The 23,591-nt window shown below is 43.4% G+C and overlaps 1 protein-coding gene across 2 annotated transcripts in view; it reads right to left on the bottom strand.

Moving 5' to 3' along the window:
• The window catches only part of APCDD1 (APC down-regulated 1), a 33,792-nt gene extending 10,677 nt beyond the window's left edge, over positions 1–23,115 (bottom strand). The window contains exons 1-3 of one of the 2 annotated variants that reach the window (XM_061994806.1): positions 22,732–23,115; positions 12,606–12,789; positions 10,724–11,255 (exon numbers count right to left, since the gene is read on the bottom strand). In XM_061994806.1, the coding sequence (XP_061850790.1) occupies positions 10,724–11,255; positions 12,606–12,789; positions 22,732–22,789 (774 nt within the window). In that variant the 5' untranslated portion in view covers positions 22,790–23,115. Of the gene's footprint in view, positions 1–10,723; positions 11,256–12,605; positions 12,866–22,731 lie in introns of those variants that run through there. The other variant, XM_061994805.1, reaches the window with a different exon arrangement.
• Between the last annotated feature and the right edge of the window lie 476 nt (positions 23,116–23,591).

Here is a 23,591-nt window from a genome sequence, read left to right as displayed (position 1 = left end):
GCTGAGCTCCATAGTAGAAAAACAACACATAACTATGAGCAGCCCCTTTCATCTTATCCTGAGGCTTAAGAAAGAGTTACTTCTCAAAGCTTGTCAAACTTGTACAGTTGTCATCACACTGTAAGCAGAGGTGGCTCCTTGGGCAAACTCAGTGAAAGTCCAAGCTAAGTCACAGAAATTAAAGTTCATCAGCATAAACACTGGTCTGTAGCTCATCTGGCTCTTGTACCTCTGCAGTCCTGAGCTGGCGTAATTCTGTGCAGCCCTTCAAACACAAAGGCTTTGCACCAGCTCTGAAGGTTTGCCCAGTTGCGCTGCCAAGAAATGTTCATCCTGCCTGCCTTCTAGTTACTGACTGTGGGCCCAGATGAAGGTGTTAAGGTGAACAGGCACTTTTTGAAACAAAAAGGGAGTGAGACAGGTAGAGGTTGGTGCAGGGAAGTATCCTTTTCAAAAGCTGGCTCAGGCACCTCATACAGCCATAGCCTGAACACATTGCTTCCCTGAGAGCAGTGCTTGACTCTAAGCTTACATAAATCTCTTTTTTTTTTGGCTCTGATAGCATCTTTCACAGAGTTATGAACTTCTTAGTGGAAGAATATGCCACATGTAAACTCCTTCAGTATGACTTTTCTCCAAGTAATGGATGTGAGAAAGATCTAGTTTTGTTATGAGGCAATTAGAGTAAATTATAGAGTAATTTATGTTTAACAATCAACTGTATTTTTTGCTGTTGCTTTTTCAGGTCAGCTGCTCTAGGCTTTTAATTACACTAGCTGAGGCTTTGCAAATCACTCACTTTCCATGTGTCTTGGGGAAAGATTATTTTCTAAAAACAGACCTTCAAAGAAAACAGGGAACAGAGGCAGAAGACATTCGAGTCCAAACACGATTAAGTACTCTCTAATAAAAAGCTCATTTGGGCATGACATAAACTAAAAAGCAATAAAATGAGCAGTGGACAGGATGAACATCTGTTCCATGTTTTGATTATCTTAGGTGTACAATGCAGTGCTCTTAATAGTGGGGTTCTGCTAAAAGGACTGTCCTCTGAAATGGCTGCTGCCCAATGACCAGAAGATCCTTTTCCATGAAGGGTGCCTCCTTCCAGCTCTGCAGTGCTGAATCCATGGTGCCCCAACTCCTCACTCTTTTTCTTTCTGAATTAATTCATGAGGCCATATGGGCTGAAATAAACCTGAATTTCTGTCTGGAAGCACAGTTCTTGCACTTGGGAAGAAAATAGTTTTTGATCTGAAAATTTCCACCAACATTTTTCCTTATCCCTCCCTCCTACTGCGTCAGCTGAAGTGGTAACAGGGCCAGAGAGCTCTTGGAGGCCAAGCAGTGAGGTTTCTAATAAAAAAATAAGCAAACAAGGATGAGGTTCCTTGATCTTTTTCCCAATTGCTGTGAATAGTCAGAAACATAAACCCTCTCATCCTAGTTTAATTTTCTCTTAAGTTCTATGGGATTCTATGGCTGCCTAGGATTAATTTGCCTGTAATCAATCCATAGTGTTTCTTTATGGCCCAGGCCAAAATAACTGTCACGCAACTGGGATGCTCTCCGAGCAATGGTGAAATGAGCTTCAAATAACACCTGGAAAGATCTTTTTGGAAGCACTTTTGTATTTCTATGCTGTTGTTACAGAATAAGACATCAATGGGCCAAACACTTTTAAAAATGTACCAAGAAATCTATCTTTCCCTTACGGTTCAAGCAAAAGCTGAAATCAATGGTTAGTATCAAGGAGAAGACCTGCAGGATATACTGCACGTTGTATTTAAGGACAAAACAAATGAGCAGTAATAATAAAGAAGAGGCTGAAAACATGTGTTTTTTTAAAAAAAATTAAATACACTTGGTCTCTCCTGTATCTATCTGTTTATTCCTCATATCCTGAAAATGTGTCTGTATCTCAGTCCACAACTTTTAAGCAGCTATACATCTGAAACACCTCAAATTGTGCTCAACTCTTCTCTTGTAGAATTGCAATAAATTACTATTCTGATATCTGGCTATTTATATAATGGAAAATTAACATTAACTATAACTTACTGTCTTTTAAGCAAAAATTCATTCCTCAGATTACTTAAGAGTGTAAGAGATGCAGTGCAGTCTTAGCAGAACAAACTGAAAAATTAATGCAATTTCTTAAAATTAGATGTTAAAAAGGACATGGGAAAATATCTCATTGAGTACACACAGTCTGGAGGAAAAGAGAAAGCAAAATCTTGTTTTCTGGTATTCAGAAAAAATGAAAACTAGCATTTTTAGGGGATATTTTGGGGGGGATTTTTAATGGAGAATTTTGACCATTTTCTGACAGGCTCTCTCTGTCATCTTTTATAGCTGCAAATAGTTGGTACTTTACCAGACCAGGCATATCAAGAAGACAAAAGCATAGAAACAATGCATAATTAGGTCCTAAATCACCAAAAAATATGGCAGCTCCTGTTAGAGGAGGCCCGATGTTGGGGTAGATTGTCATGGTTTGACATGACAGCCATTTCTGGTAAGGGGGAAGGGGCTGCAAAGATGGCTCCTGTAGCAAGTTGCTCACAGCTCTCCCCAGCTCTGAGCCAGACCCACTTCTGGGGCTGAGCCAATTAAATGCCTCCACAATCACTTTTTAAGAAGAAGGTGGAAGAGGACGCTTCTTCCTTCTTTCTTCTGTCCCTTCTTCTCCATCTGGTGGTGGTGCAAGGAGTGGGAAGAGAGAGAAACAACCACGCAGACTCCAAGGTCAGTGAGGAAAGAGAAGAGAAGGTGTGCTGGAGCAGACACTCCTCTGCATCCTGTGGAGAGGACTGGTGAAGCTGAGATTTGTTTGCACTTTGCTAAAGACCCCGCATCAAGTGCAGAGACTCATTTTGCTACAGAAGACCCCACATCAGGGACAGTGATTCACTTCATTAAATACCCTGTGCCAAGGGCAGTGACTATGGCCAGAGGAGGCCGTGTCCCTTGAAAGGGACCCAATATTCACAGAAGCTGTAAGTATGGGGAGGAACCCATGCCAAAGAAGCTCATTAAAATTATGCCCAGGAGAGGCCATGTCCTGAGAGAGAGACCCTGTATCTGCAGAAACTACAACTGTGGCAAAGAACCCACACCAGAGATATTCACTAAGGACTGCATGTCGTGTGAGGAACCCAGTATCAGCAGAAGCTGCAGCTGCTGGGAAGAACCCACACCAGAGGAGTTCATTAAGGGCTGTGTCCCTTGGGAGGGACACCGTATTGGAGCAGGGGAAGAATGCCAGGAGCCATCCTCATCTGAGAAAAGAGAAGTGGCAGAGACTATCAGCAAGAGACTGTCACGGCACTTCTTTGCTAGCTGGGATGTGGGACTGCTGCTGTTCAGAGCTGACCCAGGCTAAGGAAAAGCAGCAGACAATTCTGAGAAGTGGTGAACCCTATTAGTTTTCTCAGTAGTGGTTTGTCCTACATCTGTAAGATCTTTAAACTTATATGAAGTTACACAGCAGTTTTTCAAAGCAATTTGGGAAATTCTCTCTCCTCTTTTTATCCACAGCCACTGCACAGTGGACACATCCTTCCCATATCATAACCTCGTAAAGAGATTCAGGTATCAGCTCTGCCTCAGCAAGACAGAAAAGCACAAGCTTTTTGCAATTGTCTGGGCTGTCCATGGACTCCTCCTCACTCCTCTCTTCCCAAATAGCAACGTCAGTGTCAAACCAAAACCCAACCCAAAACCCTTGGCAGAGTAGTCTCCCTTGGGCCTCAGGCCTTTCAGCTTTTACCTTTTATTCAAACTCAGATATTCAAGGAGGCTACTCTAAGTACACCCTTCCCTCCCTGGTCGCCCACACCATTGGGATGGGCATCTCCTCAAAAGCCCATTCTGCCTGCCCCCTCCCCCCTTGCCAGTTACAACAATATCATGCTGAAGTCTCTCATTTCAAATTTCTGTAGCAATATCCTGTCTTATCAGGTCATTTACAGCCATTAGTAATATTTCTACAACATGCTACTTCTGCTGTCACAGCCCCCACATCTGTGCTGGTAGCATGGTAAGCTTGTTTGGAAGAGCCAGGCTTTCAGCTGATACAAAAACACCTTTGGCCAGCCCTGATTTGCACTGGTTACCAGCTCGTGGCAGGAAGCAGGTCTTGTTCATGTTTGGGAAAGGAGGACTGGTTGCATTTATACAGTATCAGGAGAAGCAAGAGCTAACAAACACCCCAGGGCTCAACCCAGCTCCCTTCTGCACCCTCATTACCAGGGAAGATGCTCCTGACTAAGCTGTAGAGACCACAGGAGGCAGCCCAAGCTCTGGTTGTTCACGTGGTCAGGTTGCTTTTTGAAGGGGTGGATCCTGTGGCCAGCTTGTCTGACATTGGCTATGTAATGTCATCAGATGAGCCATGTAGCAGCATCTAGTTCCAGCATGTTGTACCCAGCATATCCTCATCACAGGGAAATGAGTGGTGAGGGACCAGGCATTGGGTTTCCTCAAGAGCAGGCTCAGGCCTGAACTGTGTCTGCAGTACAGACTTAACTGGTGGCCTCAGATCTTGTAGGGTCCAGTGGTCACAAAGACTGGGGTAGGAAACTCCTGTCATGTGAATGCATGTTATTACCATGATGGAAAGCACTGAAGGAGAGGGGAAGAAAAGCCACACTTAGCAACGACGTCTCACACCCACCCAAATACCATGTGTCACAGGCAGGGCTAGATAGGATTGGAACAAGGGACGTCTGGTCAGGATGATTTAAATCTCACCACCTGAGAAAACCAGGTGCCACGTTTCATCATTAGTAACTGAGTTCTCCCAGGATGAGTACAAATAGAAACCCTTGGGAGAACATCAATCCAAGGAAATGCATCCAATTCAACAAAAAAAGTTGGATGGCTTTGCCTCACCTTGCCAAGGAGTTGAATCCACAGAAAGGACACTTTTATGAACTTCTCAGTACAGTATCAAGCTCCTCCACAACTCTAGATAACTACAGATCAAGACAATCCTTTAACAAATGGCTACAATCTCTCTCCACCACAAAAGTGATAACTTGCAGGCTTTCCATGACCTCATATGAAGCTGAGCTGACTAATGAGCATTAGGCTGGCTCTGGGGAGTTGACAAGCACGGTTGACGCAGTTATAATTCAGCCTGCCAAATGGAATGAAGAATAACAAAGATTTAAAACTTTAATTAAAAATCTTGAAGCAAGTGAAATGCTGGAGAGAGTGGTAACTCCTTTGCAAGGTTGTCAGTGTGAGATTTCTTTTGGAAGAGGAGCTGCAAACAGGAAAGAGGGTGGAGATATGTTCAGATTTATCTGCAAATGCGCACCATATATTTTAAGATATTGAGGAACGGTTTTCATTAACTGCTTCCATGAAGGCAAAGATAGTGAAGGAATCTGAAGGCACTACCATTACACAGCTGTCTCATCTACAATGTCAATTCTGTTGCACAACAGTGCATAAAACTGAAGTAAACACAACTGACAAGAAATGCAAAAGTCTTCTGGTTGTTCTTTTTGATATAAACTCCTTCAGCCTGGGCAAAAGAAAAGAACAAAGAGAAAACTGGCCTTTTTCTCAGATGAGTATGCTTGCATGTCATCTATCTATCTATCTATCTATCTATCTATCCCATTAAACTTATACTAATTTATGGTAACATTAATACTTTGGGAAGTGTCAACAAAAAAAAATCCTGCAAAACCTGAAGGGTCCATCTCCACAGAGTATTCAAAAATAAAGCTGCCTTATGTGTTTATTACATCTTTAAAAAGCAACCTATAGAACCCTCTGAACCATGTAGCAATATTACCAGTGAGTCCTCCCTCCTCTCTTACAAAAGATTGTGGTTTGATGCCAGCAACAAGGAAGGCGTCAGTAGTTTAGATATATATGTCAAGTTGATCTGAAGGCCCATGTTTCATTTTGCTAGGCTAAATATTTCATTTTGATCCCTGGTACTGTTGGGGCAGGCTTTTACTACAGGTGCAGAACAGACAGTTCTGCAAAATCAACAAATACGAGCAGGGTTTTGAAAGCAAGGCTTAGCTTTTGGAGATGCACATAGAGCGTGAAAAGTAGTCTTTTGCTCCAGTTCTTGTCCAGCACTAACGCTGGAGAGGGCAGTAAGTGCAGAGTGGCACCTTCAAAAGAGCACTCTCCTGCAAGGCCACGGCCTGCAGAGTGTGATGAGGACCAGCCTCAGCTAGAAGCTGGTTTGCTTTTCTTGTCTCTGAAGGGCAGCGCAGGCACTGTTATTGTTCATAAACCTAGAACTAACCTATTTGAACATTCTTCTGAATATTCTTTCTTTGCTTCCCCTCGTAATTTCCCTAAACAAGAGTCTTTTGCAAGTAATAATGAACAAAAGAAACCCTTCAAGTGTTGGCTTAATCTAGTAGTGGCACTACTCTGGCAAACAAAGGAGTTTTGTCCTCCAAAATTCCACTTTTTGGTTGAGATAATGTTTTGCATATTTCTGCGAGGCGCTTCACATATTTAACATCTATTTATTAACTTAGGCTTGCCTTTCCCTGGGAGCTCCTCAAGTACATAGCATTCCCGTATGTATGAAGTCACTGAGTTTTGGAGAAATGAAGACTCAAATTTTGAAAGGCACAGAAAACTTTGCACACTTTTTTCTTTCACCGCATGGCTGAAGGAAAGCCCAAAAGCCAGTTTCCATATGTTGAATGGATATTTGCTGCAAATGCCAGGTGCTGCTGGAAGTCAGCTCCAGCAGTGAATAAACCCGTGGTAGAGAATCGATCCACCGGAACTGCGTGTTTGAGGGAAAGTGTCTCACTGAAAGTGTGTGAGCAGCAAATGTTTGAGCATGACAAAAGCAGGCAGGAAGGTTATCCTAGCATGTTTTAGGCTTCTTGTTGTGTTCCAGACCACTCCAGCCTTATTCCTAAATAATGATCTAACTAGAATGACTGGTCATCACAGCCCTGCTCTGATCTTTCCTGTCAGACGATAAAACAGGACAAGGAGTTCTTTGTTCACAAAGCACTATTCTGAGGCAATTACATGTGAAATAAGTGTCCCAGTGTTGCTGTTGTACACATTTCCTGTAGTTACAGAGCAGATATCTCTGAAAACATCTTCTGTCCTTCTGCATAGTGAATGAATACTGCATTCAAGTCTTCCTTTGTGGTACAAGTCACTGTATGCATTCGTTAATAAGGTGTGATTTTATGACCGATCTGCCAGGCTCCTTAGTGTTGTCCTAATGAGGAATATTTTGTGTAATATTCTGTGATGATGGCTAAACAGTTCCCACATCTTGCCCTTTCCACTCAAATACTCTCTCACGCTGGCTAAAGAAGCAGCATGTGCTTCAATTCCTTGATAAACCTGCAACATCAAGAAACATCAAAGATGATCCTTGTTCATGAGCAAGCCCTAATTGATATCTTGAGTGAGGCTAGAGGACTGCCAAGATAAATATATATGGTGACCTATTCATTAGCTGCACTCAGAAACTTCTATGTGTTTTACAGGAGGAATTTGTTTAAGGTATGCTCTTATCTAAGAGAACTCATAAAGTGTTAAGAGATGACATATGATATATTTTTAAAAGCTCCCTGATTTTATATGAACACTAGAGATACGGTAATCTGTGAATTTATTCAGATTTGTAGCTCAGCATAAAGCTGTCTGGTTTTTGGACAGCCCTTTTGATTTACCATCCTGTGGTGAAATTGCTGCAGGAATTTGGAGAAGGTCCAATTCTATTTGTTTAAAGTCCTGATCATGTGGCTTTGGCATTCCTAGCATATCCAGTAATCATTTGCTTTTAATTACCATTCATTTCAACCACATAAGTAACAAACGTGGCTACCACATCCAACTTACAGACTGTGCAAACTCTTGAGCTGGGTGGAACTTTCCTCTATATAGAGGCTTAACTATAAATTTAAACATAAAATGTGAATCCTCTTAACTCATTTTAGGCAGGCCTTTGTAAGTTTAAAATAAATAAAAAGGAAATGAAAAAAACCCTTAAATGAAAGATTCCACACAATACACCTGATTCACTTCAGAAGCAATTTCCTGGCATCCCTAACCTCTTGGTATGACTGCAGAAACCTTAAAAAAACAAGTTGATTTAACGTTTCTATTTATTCATGGTGTCCAGTTTCCAGAGAAGTCTGTGACTTGTAGTTTTAAACTCAATTTAGCATTTAAACTCATTTTCAGCTGGGTCCCAGTGGAACAACAATTAGAAAAGGAGAAGAGTTCAAAGAAGAAGGGTTATAACCTTTCAATGGTGTGTTTGCCTGGACTTGAAAAAAAAAGCTGCTCTGTTACTGTTCTTCCTACATTTGAGAAACACTAGGTCAGATGGCCAGGTTGAGAACCTGTTGGTACAGAGAACTTCACGGTTAGTTACAAACAAACACCCAAGAGTCTTCCATGGCAGCCGAGGCAAAGCGGTTTTTTTTATGGGTATTGTTATTTCTATCATGCTGAAAGTGTAGCATTAGCAGGCCTTACATCTCTTGAGAAAAAACCAAATCTCATGTCAAATCTGAGCAAGAGGAACCTACCAAAAAACGTAAAGAGAAGCTGTGATGGTGCACACTTAAAACTTGTGTTAAACCTAAGCATCTTTTGCTGTTGAATCTCTAGCTGAGATTGGTGTCCCAGCAAACTAGATGCTTTATATACACACTGTGGGAGCCAAGCAGACCATGTAGGCAACGACTGGAGGAGAAACAGAGGTAACGTAACTTGTTAGAAATCATAGCTACCCAAACTGGGAGCTGAGCAGTGGCCTGCAGGTCAGGAGCTGAGCCCCCCATTTACGAAACTACAGTGGTTTCACCTCAGGAAGCTGGAATCTGTATGTCTTTTGGTCTACTGAAAGTTAACCTGTGCTTTCTATAGTAACAGCACTTTCTGTAACCAACAGTACTGTTATGAATGGGTTTCCAGTGTCAAAAATTCAGCCTCAAGATTCAGCCTCTGCCAAGACCTGCCTACACAAAAATGTCTTTGGAAGCACTGTACCTCATGAGTACCAATGGATCTCTGTACTTCATGAGTACCAATGGACAACTAGTTGGCTTGTTTGCTTTTCTTCTCTCTCTCACAGTTCTTGTAAACATATAATGTAGAACCTTCCCCTGGGATCCACGCTTCAGACTCTTCCTGATCAGAGTGCATGGCTACCCCTGGGCAGGACCTGCCTGCCCTCCCACATGGGTCTGCAGGATAACGGCATGCAGGGCCACTCAGGCAGGGAGGCTGGCTGACGCTGCTGTTATCATCCATACAGAGATGCCACCCACTTGGGTCAGAATGGATTGGATCATGCCTGAAATAATGGACTTTGGGAACATAAATGAGAGTTTCAGTGCTCTCATAGTTTATTTTGCTATCCTGACTGAAGAAACGGACCTCTTATGCAAGATTTCAATCCCTTAAATTTAAGCATGACATCTGAGAGGGAAAAAGTGATGCTACCGTATCAGAAGACACAGGCAGGAAAACCATCACCAGTGTGTCCTAAAATTACAGAGGACCTAAAAAAGGATCTTATTTTTATAAAGCTGGTTGACAGCATACCCGATCATTCTCACTGTAGTGAATTTACTACGAGGTGGAAGTGTAAGCATTTACTATGTTATCTATCAGCCCATAATAAGACACCTAGATTTGACCACAAAAAATAAGCAGTTAAGTTAAACTAAGTACATTAAATCAAGATTTTTTTTCTGTCTTTCACAGAGTCAGAAAAAATCTACAATATTTTCTAGAACAAATACAACATATAGCTGGTGTCAGATAATTTGTACATATGGATGAGTAAAAATGGTGATAACCCATTATCTGGAAGTGGTGCTGTGGCAGCGTCCATCTGGAGCACACTGACCGATGGCAGCAGCACCTGACAATGTGCTTCCAACCCCCATCTGCCTTTGAAATGCCACCAGGAAAGATCTACAGAAACTTTTCCCACTACAGGCCATGAGTGTCTACTCTTCCTGTTTGATTTTTACTTATCTTACTACGGGTTGATCAGTTCCCAGTTAAGCTGATGGCACTCTGAGGCCCCCTTGAAAACTGAATTATCAAATAGAATTAAAGCCTCATTCAAAATTCACCTGGTTTTAATTTAATTAATGTGTGCCTGCATCTGGATCCATGACCTGCAGAGCCCAACATTTTTTTTTTTCCCTTCATGCCGCCCCTTTCATGTGTCTAGTTTCCAATTTCCTCTTTTTCTCTTCATGTTATGGATCACCCAACTTCCATGTGCTGATACAATTCAATTTCCTCTCTCCCTGGCACTCCTGCAGCTATACAAGCACCCACTGGCGCCTGTTGCTCTTCTCCTTTCTCAGTCCTGTATGAGACTTTCTTCTCAGCTGCTAGCCTACAGCCCTGATCCCAGACAACCACTTCCACCTCTGCATACAAGTCTTTGATTCCATTTTCAGAGCGGCCTTTATTGACCTTAGTTCATCAGACTACTTTTTGTGTATTTGATGCCATCACTTAAACCACAGAAAAGTTTCTGTTCTCACAAAATACGTTCTGTGATCTTTCATTATTTGGTTCTATCATCTGTAAGTCTGCAATTGACCTCTTATTTTAGAAGCACATCTACATTTGAGATTACACTAGTGCACTGACTGAGAAGAGATGAATAATGGAGGCTTTGTCACCAGCATGTTAAAAAGAGGGCACACGTACATACACACACATGTACCTTGGCATTTTGAAGAGGAGGTTGGTAACTAGAGGGCCGATAGTATCTCCTCTGAGTGGCATCAGTATGAATGTCTCCAAGAAACAGTTCCTCCACAAGGTGGTCTAAATTGTGGTGCAGGTACTGCTTCTCCACGCGGATCAGCTGGAGTTCATGCATGGCAAAGTTCAGGGCTTTGGTGCACTCACAGCCATTCTCTTCTCTCAGCAAATCGTAGCTCACATCCTGCTCCCAGGGACTATCTTCTGGTATAAATCCAGGACATGTATTGTTCACCAGCTCACTGAACTTCTTGGCTACCGCTTCATTGTGGCATATGATCTGTACATTGCGTAGCTGGTAATCGGCCTCAGTACCCCCTCGGATGATCCAGGATGCTTGGCGGAGACGTATTTTGCCACGTATGACTAACGTGTAGATTGGGTTTGTGCAGCGATTCCCACCGTAATAAAACTGATAGGCCTTAAATGTGTTATTGTGGTAGAACCTGTAAGACCTGGTGATGAACTCTGGGCCTGCTCTAACTTCACAGCTGTAGGAAGACAGAAAGGGATGAAGACAAAATTTTAGCAAAGGTGGCACATCATGGACACTACAGGTAACAAAACCAAACAAACCTACACGGGTCCATAAAGACACTTGGGTGTGAACATCCCTCTGGCATCAATAGGAGTAAATAGGAACCAGGCATCTGTGGCCTGACAATCAAAACAATTTCTTCTGCTGTTACTCTGTTATTAATATACTGTTTCGTGGTGATCATATCTAAAGGTTTTATCCTTGTAGGTTTAAATATTTTGAGTAATGTTTTGCTTTCTCTTTTTGTCTAGGGACCACCACGTGACTCAGTTCTTCTCTGAAAAACAATAGCAGCTTATTCAACATCTATTCTTCTCTTTTGCATGGTGGATTTACCAAAAGGCCTGAAAATGTCAGAAAGTAAAATGCCAAATGTCCATAGAACAGTACAAAGAACTGAGTACTGTGCTGCTGCAGAAGCTTCTCAGTGGAGCTTCACCAGTTCTGTGCTGCAGAGGTTGTGCATGACTGTGTTGTCAGCTTTTCCACTCAAGCTTTTAACAGGGGTGGCAGCGAATGCAAACCTCTGATCGTTAATACAAAACTACTATTTGTCTTGAATTTGGGCCATGGAATAGTCATATTTAGTGTTTCTTTTTTTTTTCTTTTCTTTTTTTTTTTCTGAAGGTATAAATGACAGTTAGATTCCAGTTCCTGTAGAAAGTCCTTTTGTGCCTTCAAACATGTCTTGCTTGTCGCATTCACACTGCTTAACAGAAATACACCCCTTTCTGTTAAAAAAACGCAGTCTTTCCTATGAAGGGTCACTTCAAATAAGCATATGGATATTGCCCACTGAGACATGGAAAGCAAAAGAGGTCTCTGAATTACAAGTCATCATGTACAGAGAGTAACAGAACTGGTGAAATACAGCTCTTCAATTTCTATTGCTAATAAAACCTGTGCTAAACACATGCTCTGAAAACAAGGACCTATTCAATGGATCTAATGCATGTAAGTCAAAGATAGTACAATGTTATATTGGAATAAGTGATCCATTTTGGTAAGCTGTTGGGCTCCTTCCTATTCAAAGAGAGATCTGAAGATATTTCACAGCATGTAGTTTAAAATCCAGGCTATAAATTGATTCATCATGACAGTTTTATAGCACGCTATTCTAACATACAGCACTCCTCCTTTTATGCATAAACACAGAAAGCATCTGGAATTTAGAGCATCGCCATGTTAAAGAAAATATTTCCCCTGCTGCTTAAAGATGGAATATTCATTTTTGCTTCTCTGTTTCCTTTCCATCTTCTCTTTCACATATAGCAATCAAGAATCTCATTTCATCTTTCCTTACCCAGTAGAGACCCAGTGTCCCTCAATATTGGGAGGCATCTGCACAGTGATCCGGGCTCCATTGTGAAGGTGTTTCAGCATATGATGACATTGTGACTCCTTGAAAGCCCTCCATGCACTCTTCTCCAATGACCGAGGGTGAGACCTGCTGTCTGGATGAAGAAGAGCAGAACCTTCTCCCAGCCCTGTGATAAAAAAGTGTAAATTATCATGAGACCGTGTTAAGAAGGGCTTCAACACAGTAAAGGAGGTTGTGAACATCTTGTGTTGAATGACACTCGTTCATGGTGTCTGGGAAAGTAGTTTACATTTCTTTTCTCATCTGAGGAACAAACAAAAAAGGGAAGCCCACTAATAACCCACTAAGTAAAATTTCCGTACAAAATACACTGGACAAAAAGGGCTTGAATCAAAGAGTTGCATTCTCACTACCAGGACATGTGGCTCTGAACCTGAATCTTATAGACACGTCTGATCAGGACAATAAAAAATCTGGACCTTGAAACTTTTAGAAAGTTGCTTCCACATTCGGACATAAACTTTGCCACTTCAGCCCACCTCTAATTTGAACGTTTCTATAATAAACTTTCAAATGTAAATTAAAGCCAAGGGAAAACAGATATTAAAAGTAAAGCCTCTGCACACAGGAAGCCTCTGTGATGACTGACGTGGTCAATTAAAGGCAGATTCTGCTATTTTTATTTTAAAGGAGAAAAGCAATTTCAAAAGCTAATTTTATCTCCAGCACACAGTAATTTTGGTTTCTAGTAATGTATACATACAAAACCCACCAGTGCTCTCTCCACGCAATATTAATTGAACAAAATGAATACGTAGCTTCAGAAGGAATGTGTCTTTACTCTTTAAGGCACAGCCTACTCTTAGATGCATTGGAAAACACTCATCAAAAGAAAAAACCCACACATCTAGAGGTTAATAGGTGACAAACACAAACCTTACATAATGAGTTGGAAACTGTGTTACTTTGCCAGAAGGAATTTAAGAAGCAGCAGGCTTCAAAGAACCATCAGGCTAAAAAGAGACTATGGGGTGGGGTGAGGGGGGGTGGGGTGGAGTGAGGGGCTGGTTGTAGGCCCAGAAAGTCAGGCCAGATGTCTTGGGAGAGGGATGTCTTGTGAACACACGTTCCCAGGGGCACAGTCTGGGATTCATCCCCATCTTTTTTGGTCTCCTCTTGGCTGACCAGGCTCAGGACATGGACTGCTTGGGGATCACCAGTGCATGGTGCAACCCTACGCTGTGCTGAGCTGCCTGACATGGGGATCCTGTGCTTTATTCCCCAGGCCACATCTCACTGGAGGCACGTGCTTGGGCAGCTCACAGCATTGCTATGGAAGTTACAAGAAAACCAGTGTTTTTTGTTTTCAGCTAGACAATGTTCCAAACCTTTGCCATTTCCTATTGCAAAAAACAAAAAAACGGTGTCAGTGATTCATTGTGTTGGCTAGGTCTTAGATCTTCCAGAAGAAACTTGGGGGACACCTGGGCAAATTACATTGCTAAAAATACATGTCAACCGTTTAAAAATAGCAATTCCTAAACTAAACTAAGGCAAGGACTTACCCAGTAGCAAAGTAAAGGATGAATATAAATAATACAGTAAATATCTGAATGTAAACAGTGCTCACCAATGAATGACTTCAAGACTTAGCAAGATTAACAAATATAACCTCACAAAGTCTTCACTTAAAAATCTGGTAGCTTTGTTGCAGGTTACAAACAACTCTTTGATATGAATAAGAATTTACAGCCTTACTTTCTAAAGGGTAATAAATACTAGAGATGCTTTGATATTTGACCATGATGTCTGAGATGCCCTTAAAGAAGCCTGATTTTTCAGGGGGTCAATACTTCTCCCTTTCTGGAGGTCAAGGCTTCTCAAGTGTGTCTACATTGCCGAGCAAAGTCATGCATGTTAGCACCAAGCAACTCCCATTCTGCAGCCAGAAGTGAGGCGACTGATTCAGAAATGGTATGGCCATGGCAAGGTGATGCTCTGCTTGTGCTATGTCTTTGGAAGGGCAGGATTTGCTAGATAGGGCCAGTGCTCCATGTACGTGGTGGTACAGCCTTCTAGGCTGAAGCCAGCCCCTGTGCTGTGCTGCATCTATAGCCCACCTCGCCTGGAGCATCACTTGACACTCTTGAAACTCAGGCTTATTTGGTTTATCTGAAACGTTGTGGGTATGAAGCAGATATCCCAGACTTTCACACCACCAGAATAAGAAGTTCATAGAACTGTAGAACCATAGAATAATTTTGGTTTGAAAAGACCTTTAAGATCATCAATTCCAACCACTAACCCAACACTGCTAAGCCCATCACTAAACTAAACCATATCCCTCAGCCCCTCATCTACGTGTCTTTTAAATATCTTCAGGGCTGGTGACTCCACCACATCCCCGGGCAGCCTGTTCCAGGGTCTAACAGGAACTCCCTCAATGAAACAATTCTTCCTAATCTCCAATCTAAACCTCTCCTGGTGCAATTTGAGGCCTTTTCCTCTTGTCCTAAGTTCAGTCAGGTACAGGTAAGCTTACCAGTATATTTGTCGTTACAAATCACAGCTAGTGACTGAGAGCTTCTAACACCTCTAAGTCTCCACACACTCAAAATTCCCACATTTCTGCAGCACCTCTCTCTGAAATGGAGTGAGTGCTCCTATCTAGCGGTTCAGAGCATCATATGGGTCAGAAGCCATACCTCCTGCAAGATAGGTAGGGACTGTAGCCATCAGTCCTAACTTTCCACAGAAACAAAATTTGCCTGCAGAAGACATCTTGACAGCTCTCTCACACCAAAAAAGTATTTGAAAACTTATGTTTCCACCTGAAGTTGTGCAGTGTTTGAAACCTGCCATCAAGAGGAGGTTTGGAAATGGTTCAAACGACTATTCCAAGGCGTATTTATTATGCCACTTGCTTTTAAGCAGTTGTGTTTTGCATAGCTCATGTCATATGACTCATGAATACAGACACACTTAAAAATGAATGATTTATTCATTTAAAGATACTTGGGCATTTAATTTCTCAGACCAAAAATCCTTGTGTGGGAGGATACCTATCTTGCATGTGCGGATATTAAAGGCAAAAATGCATTATTATAGAATCATGGAATCATTTCAGCTGGCAGAGACCTTTAAGATCATCAAGTCTAGCCTTTGTCCCAACCCTGTCGACCACCAGACCATTTCCCTAAGTACAATATCCAACTGTCTCTTAAACACTTCCAGGGATAGTGACTCTACCACCTCCCTGGGGCAGCCCGTTCCAATGCCTGATAACCCTTTTAGTAAAGAAATTCCTCCTCATATCCAGCCTGAATTTTCCTCGGTAACCACGTTATACATTCCCATTATTCCCTGGAGGAAATAATGGAAAGAAGGAGTTTTGGAAAAAAAGTCAATTTTTATGTGGTATTATACAATGTCTTTTCTTTGATATAGATCAAGAGCAATCAGATCCCAGCTCTCCCCATCACATGTATGTAGTTCTTTCTGCAATTTGCAAACAATAAACTGTAACCAGTGGACAGAAGGGGGATTTGCATCAATAGCCCTAGAGATCTACATCTTCAAAGGGGGCATTTGTTTGGGAGTCTATGCATCCAGCTGTTGCAAATGAGGGCACGAATATGTTTAGGTAATCAGGACAGGCATGAGAACATAACGAAGGCTGCAGAGATAGAGGAAGTGACACAGAAAACTCACATGTGCTAAGCAACATCACGTAATAGGACATGAATATCAGAGTATGAATCATGATATAAAATTAAAAGCCAGTGATGGGACCTTTACCTGTATTCATGCTGCTGGGGCAAGGAAATACTCAATTTAGCACAGGGTTATTCCTTACTACGTAATGATTTCAGCACTTGTGTATGTACTGCACACCCGCACACCTGCCTGTGCATATAACTGCTATACAAAGGAGCTTAACTTCTTGTACCATCTGAAGCTCAGACTCCAGGACTGGTGACACGCTTCCCACATGGGGTACTGTCAGTGAGGGTGACCTCATAAATACAAGTATTTGAAAAGTGGATGTCAAGGGGATGGGGCAACACTTTTTTCTATAGAGTCCACTGATAGAACTAGGCATAATGGGCGAAAAGCCAGAACATGAAAAGTTCCACTTTAAGGAAAAACCTTTTCTGTGAGGGTGAGGGAGCCCTGGCACAGGCTGCTCAGGGAGGCCTTGGTATCTCCTTCTCTGGAGGTTTCCAAAACCCGTCTGGACATGTTCCTGAGTGACCTTATCTAAGATGGACCTGTTTGAGCACGAGGTTGGACTAGTTGATCTCTGGGTTTCCCTTCCAACCCCTACCATTCTGTGATTCTGTAAACTGGGCACTGTTTACCTGTGCTCCTCCTTGCTCAGAGGCAGCAAAGTTTCTCCCTGCTCCACCCTTGGCAGTGGACAACAAGGAGTTCTGCAGAACTGAGGTCCTGCAGGGATGATGTCACTAATTTTAAAAGAGCCATTTGGCCATGTTAAACAGGACATCACTGGAAAGCTCAAGGTTAAAATATGCTTTCACAAAAATGGGAAAATAATTTTGTAGCTCTCTAAAAGCCCGCTTTAGATCCTAGACACAGTTGCAACAGAGTTGGAGCCACCATTTTCATTCAGAGAGACCCAAGTCTGCTATTCCCTATAGCACAGACAGATGATAGGTTTCAGTACCTTCACAACGTGCCATGCAAGTATATCAGACTCTCTCTGACTTGTAAGTTTTTGTGTGCTATGAAGAAATCTTACCCACTTGTTAAAAACAAAACCCCACCATGTTATAACTCAAAAGTGTGACAGACTTCAAACAAAACATGAGCTTTGCATGAGAGTAACAGCTATACTTCTGTGAAGCTTCTGATTGGCTTTCACTTCAGCTATGCCACAACCAGAGGTCATAAGATTGTATCACCCACCCTGTGGTGGCTGTTTATGCAAAAGAGCAAGTCCAAAAGGAAACAGAAAAATCCAGAATCCGTCAGAAATGCCAGCTAGAAAATCAAAGCAAAGCAAATGCTTTTTCTGATGAGCTGATACGCAACTTCCCTTTCACAATCAAGCCCTGGCAGTGTAGATCACAGCTCTTGCATCAAAGTAACTGAAAACAGAATAAGAGGTCCTACAGCTAGCTGGAGATCCCTGCCCAGGCCCTCACAGATCAGGGGCAGATGCAACATCCCTCTGAGTGGGTGTTCACAGCTGCCACTCCAGTAAGATGTGGATAGGAGCATGCGCTGCACCAGACAGAGGACTTCAGGCTCTTGGGTTCACCTAGAAACCTGTATCTGATGTGGGAACAGCCATTCAAGATAAAAATAACTGTTAAGGGAAGACAAGCTACTTTCAAGTTCTTCAAAGACTACTGCACATAGCTGCAAGTAAAATACAAGTCTTAAAAGGGGAGTCTGTTGGCAGCCTGTTACTCAAACATGTTTCAAAATGGCTATGACAAACCTTTCTGCCAACATTACTGCAAAAAACTGCAAGCTGCTAGAACAAATGTTTTGGTTTTCTGAAAAATAGTATGCAAATAACATACAATTGCAACTTAGATAATGATAAGTAGAGTTGTGCTTGAACACAAATTCTTATAATTTAATTTGTACCTAAACACCTTGGCCAAATTCTGTTCTCAGCTGTGCCAGACTGCAAAATTATAACACAAATGATGTAAAATCTTAAACTGTTTAGATCTAATGAGTTTAATGAACATGTCTACCAGGAATATAAAGCATTGCTTCAAACGTGTCCAAGTGTAGCACTTCAAACCAGACTCAAAGCTATCAGTAGTTGAGCAGTTTCAGCCTTTGCCAGACAGGAGAATAAATGTTACCTGAAAGTAAGACTCAAATCTAAATTTAGATTGGTATTGCTTAGCAGCAACCACTTCACATTTTCTTTCATTTCCAGCAGTGCAAATCCAAAAGAGCACAGTTTTACTGTGAGTTAAAAGAACCTCTAGTGATTGATAGTACAAGTTCAAAATACGTCATGGCTTCATCTCTGATAGAAACATTTTAACACTCATTCTTTATTTCTGCCGCAAACTCTTTTCAAGCTAGGACATGTTTGAAGCTTGAAAAACATTACAACAGATAAAGAATAATTGGATGGATTAAGTTTATGGCTCTCCTTATCTGGGCAGTTGCCCTGCAAATTAAATAAACAGACATTTGGATTATGCTCTTTCATGATGTGGGATAGTGATAGATAACGCCCATGATAGGTTTTTAGCTACAACGCAAACTTACGTAATTGCCATGGAGAATATAAAGTCCTGTTACCAAGCCATAGTCTGTGTTTACCAGTGTTTTCCCTGCACTTGAAACTTCAAAGAGTGCTTTCAGGATTGGGACCTAATTTAGCTACTACAAACAAAAGAGTTGGGAAAGGAAAGCTGGGTTTTACGGCCATGGAAGCAGACAGGATAATGATTTCCTTTCACATGTATCTGCTGCCTTTCTTGTGCATAAAGAGTTTCCAGGTACAGCTATCAAAGAGATGCAAAATGAATGTTTCAGAGTTGGAAGAGCCACATGAGAGATCTAAAATATGTTTAGATGGGACAGCAGAAAAAAAACCCAAACAAACAACTCCTCTAAGGCTGACAGGCCCGGCACTGAGGTCCTCTGTTACCCTACAGCATGGCCCTTAATACCCCATCTGGGAAGAGGTCAGAGAACGAAGAGCCAAGCAGTTACACAGCTGATAACCTTTGCTAAGTTGAAGCTCATCTCTTATTTGGGTTGACTACTGCTACCTGTGCAAAGTGAAATGCTACGGCCCAGAGCATTGGTTTCTTTATGAAGTCCCAAAAAGGTTAAAGCCCACCTCCTTTCTGGGCACTGTCATGAGGGGTTACGGCACCAGGCTGTAAGTGCAATTTAGTATCAAGGGTAGTTTGATATTGCCCTCTTTGAAGGAAGCATCTGCTCTGTCAGAGACATCTGTTGTGCAACCTGCAGACCCCTGCCCTGTCCTCCACTCACACTTCAGCACCAGGACTTATTCAAGTGGAAGTGTCCCCAGCAATGATGGGACTTGTGTCTGGGTGAGGACAATGGTGAACGAGCTCATTGCTTGTAATCCTACCTTCCACCAGCTCTGCTTAAATCATTGTGTCAATAATAATAACAGTAGCCTTGCATTGAATAGCTGAAGGTATTTGCCTTCAGCACGGTTGGGGCTGGTTTTGGACCTCATTGCCTGCCAGCTTTCCTCCTACGGACACCTTACAGAGTGCCAAAATCGTCCTTGCTGTTTGTGATACCTACATCATACTGCTGTTAGCCCACAGTCAAGCTATAGTTATATTGTGAGGAAAATTGAGTTCATCTTCCAACTGTCCCTGCAAACTCTGAGTGTTACACTAAGCAGTGCATCTACCCCTCTTTGTCTTTGTTTTCTTCCAGGTTTCCAAATGCAGTATTTTACTGAGGGAATGGATCAAATTTGCCTCTAGCACAGCGCACAATATTTGTCCATGTAATGGATATGGGTATTTACATCTTCTGAACACTGAACAGGTTTGGAAACAAATATTGCCAGAGAACTTTTAAAAGCATAATCAGTTTTGCTCTGAAAAGCCTATTGGTCTTGTCTTCATCATCTTTACTAGTACTAATTCCATGATGTTATCAACAAATTGCTTTAAAGTTCATTAGTTCATTACTCTAATAGTAACATAACAAGAAGTATGCTAAAGTTTCTTCTTAGCATCTCTATTGTTAAAAAGAAGAAAAAGCTTACACTTACAAAAGAAATTAGCCAAATTTGTTTTGAACCCACTTGAACATAGCTTTTATTAATCAGGTTTGCTGGAGCTGAATGATCTCAGCATTTGACATCTGAAACTTCTGTGGCTTTTTGTCTAAGCAAAGAAAACAGTGATAATGGACAACTTCCAGCTGCAACTCCTTTTTCTTCCTCTTTTTTTATTTTTTGACACTGTTCAGGTTTTATCTTGATTAACAAAGACAAGTTTTTCCAAATTTCAATTCAGTGATGTTAAAATAAGCATTTCTTAATGTAATGAAAGCAGAAGCTTTAGCCTTATAGGCCATTTTAACTTGTGTTATAAAGCTTTAAGCCCCAAAAATCCTCAACCACCCACCCACACTCACTCACTTTTAACCCTTGAATTGCCATGTGCAATAGAAATGCAAATGAAAACATGGCGTGCTGTAAAGAGGCTTAACACCATGATCCCCTGGGTTTGTTGGTGATTCTTACATGTTACCACTTCAGGCTAGCTGCTGGCTGAAGGATGTTCCTATTGATTCTATGGCACAAAGGGAAAGGCACTGGGCCAATTAAAGCTAACGGGGTAAATACATGTAGATATGCTGGCTACATGTAAATACCTTATATGCCACCCATGCCCCTTTTCAAGTTTGTAAGAGGCCAGTAGTTTCCCGGTGCTTGAAGCTCAAACCAAAGTTAGATTTGTGTTTTTTGGTAAAATACAACTGCAAATGGAAGAAATAGATGATTTTCCTTCTTCATCCTCTTTAGGCAGCTGCTGTTTTGATCTGATCACTGGTCCTGATTTGTTTCCTGCTCCAGCCAGGGTTCAGCTCTGCTCTATAATTCCAAGCAGATGAGCCGGGAGTCCTACCCTGTAATTATACCTCCTCTCCTTACCCTCTAACTTCAAACCTCCCATTTTGACTTCTGCATCTCAGATCACACAGTTTTAAAGAACACCTCTGGCGTCCTGGCAGGTCTGGCTCAGACAAACATGTCTCTACGCTCTCTGGATTTCATAACTGAGTGGTAAAAAGAGTCTAAGCCTCCCTCCTGGGGAACAGGGTCTCCTGCTATTTCTTTCTCAAAACAAAACACACAATCTGAAGCCCATGCTCTTTATTACTTATTAAATACCATGTGTGTGCTTAGCACTTGTACAAACACAGAGAAAGACAATCCCTGCTCCACAAAATCAACTCCAGCAATAGCTTTGAAATCCTTACCCCAGCTTACAGATCTCACACTGAATCTGTGTGGGGCACTTGCATTGTAACACTTAAAACAATTTCCTCTTTTTGTGAGTAAGCTTAGAGTCCTAAGAAATTTAACTGAAGAAGGCTGGATGTTACACAGTCTGTCAGAATTAGAAACACTCTTCAAAATGATGCTGTGACTTGGTAGGTCAAGTCACACATTCAGAACAATATCGCACCCAGGTTTTTCAAATCTGGCTGCCAAATGTTAGACATACCTAAGCAGCTCGTTAAATGCCCACTCTTCAGAAGTTGCTCTTAAAGAACACTGGCTTTATGGAAAAATGGGTTATCTGATTTAGTGCCTAAATATGGATTTACAATGTGAACTTGTAAGTTTAACTGGCTTTTCTCATTAAAACGTTGCCTAACGTGTAGTTTCAGAGTGCTAGTCCAGGGCTAAGCTGGGAGAGTGTCAAAGCAGGACCGTGCATAACAACACCCAGAGTCTCTGTGCTCTGCAGCAAAACATTTTTAGTTGAGTGTGAGATCTGGTGCTGGCACTGGCTGCCTAAGGCTTCTCAGCTATCACCTCCTTGGCAAAACCCTCTTCTTCCCCTGCAGGTGAAACGTGGGTCCAGCAGGACGTCTTGGCCAAGCTACCCGCAGTTCGGCTGAGACGGCCCTTCGCCCGGAGGTGAGGAAAGCATCTTTGTGCCGGGTGCTCGGACCAGCTGCTCCATCCGAGCAGTTACAGGCGCGCAGCGTACCGCCGCCGACACAAACTTCGGAGTGGGACGTTTTCCGCGGGCTTTGTCTACAGCGTCCGGCCGCCGCTCCGCACCGCGCCCGAGCGTCGGGCGAAGGGTGCCGCTAACTGGGAAGTTCGGGAAGGGCCACCAAGGTCTTTGCCGGCTTCGGCATCCATTCGGACCTTTCCAGACTCCCAGCCCCGAGCAGCCAGAATTCAACGCCGACGAAACGCGAGCATACCCACCACGCGCGACCCCCTTTCCCCACCAGAAAGTTGATGCTATGCGCATCTCCCCCGACTTCTCCCCGCAACCCCACCGGCTTTTCGGTGCGCCAAGAACGGGCGACGACCCCCGGGCAGCCGCCCTGGCGCCGGTCTCGGCCGCGGCCCGGCACTCACCGTGCAGCAGCAGGGCTGGGAACAGGTATCTCATCAGGCTGCCGTACGGGGCGGACATCTCCCCGTCTCGCAGCGACCCTCTCTCGCTCCTTCGCTCCGGCCGCCACCTCCCGCCGGGCCGCCAGCGCCTCAGCGCCGCCGCGGGCAGCCCACGGCCCGGCGCTGGGGAGCAGGCGGCTGGCGGGGCTGTGGGACCCCGGGCACCCTCCGGGGCCGGGGCTAGGGCCGGGGGCCGCCGCCGCTCCCGCTCCTCAGGGTTCCCGCTCCGTACGCCACCGCTGCCCCGGCTGGCTTCTGGCTCTGTTGCTCGATGTCCGAAGATGCCCGCTCCGCCTCTGCGTCCCTCACCGTCTCCGTGGAGTGTTGCTGCGGCTCCGCTTCATATTTCTCCTTCCAGCAGGAGGAGGAGGAGGAGGGGACGAGAGGTGGGGACTCCTCCCGGGGCGGGGAGGGAGGCGGCCCCGCCGCTGCGCTGGCGGCCGCGATCGGCCGGGAGGCTCTGCGGAGGAGGCGGCGGGAGGCGACGGGCCGGTTGTGCCCGCCGAAGGCTGGAGGACGCGCGGGATGGCGTGCGGGGGTAGCTGGTCCTTCCCCTGCTGCGGGGAAATCGGCCCGAGAGGGGCAGGGAGGTGCCGGCTAGGCTGCGGCTCCCGGTGCCTGAATCCCGCTTCCCAAGACGTGCTAAGCGGGTCTTCGCAGCTGCACCCGTAAGCTGGAGAGAACGCAAGCTGGCAGGCGCCCTTGCCTCGAAAAGAAACCTCTGTGTGCTTGCGGCTTCCCATTGTAAATGGGGCATTTTGAAAGCTAAAAATAGATATCAAGGTTGCCTTCTTCGGCGTTGCACTCTCCCACACGCTTTC

Source organism: Colius striatus, chromosome 4 (genome assembly GCF_028858725.1).
Source record: "Colius striatus isolate bColStr4 chromosome 4, bColStr4.1.hap1, whole genome shotgun sequence".
NCBI lineage: Eukaryota > Metazoa > Chordata > Aves > Coliiformes > Coliidae > Colius > Colius striatus.
Note: the sequence above shows the minus strand (reverse complement) of the source record. Positions and strands in the feature narration are given on the sequence as shown.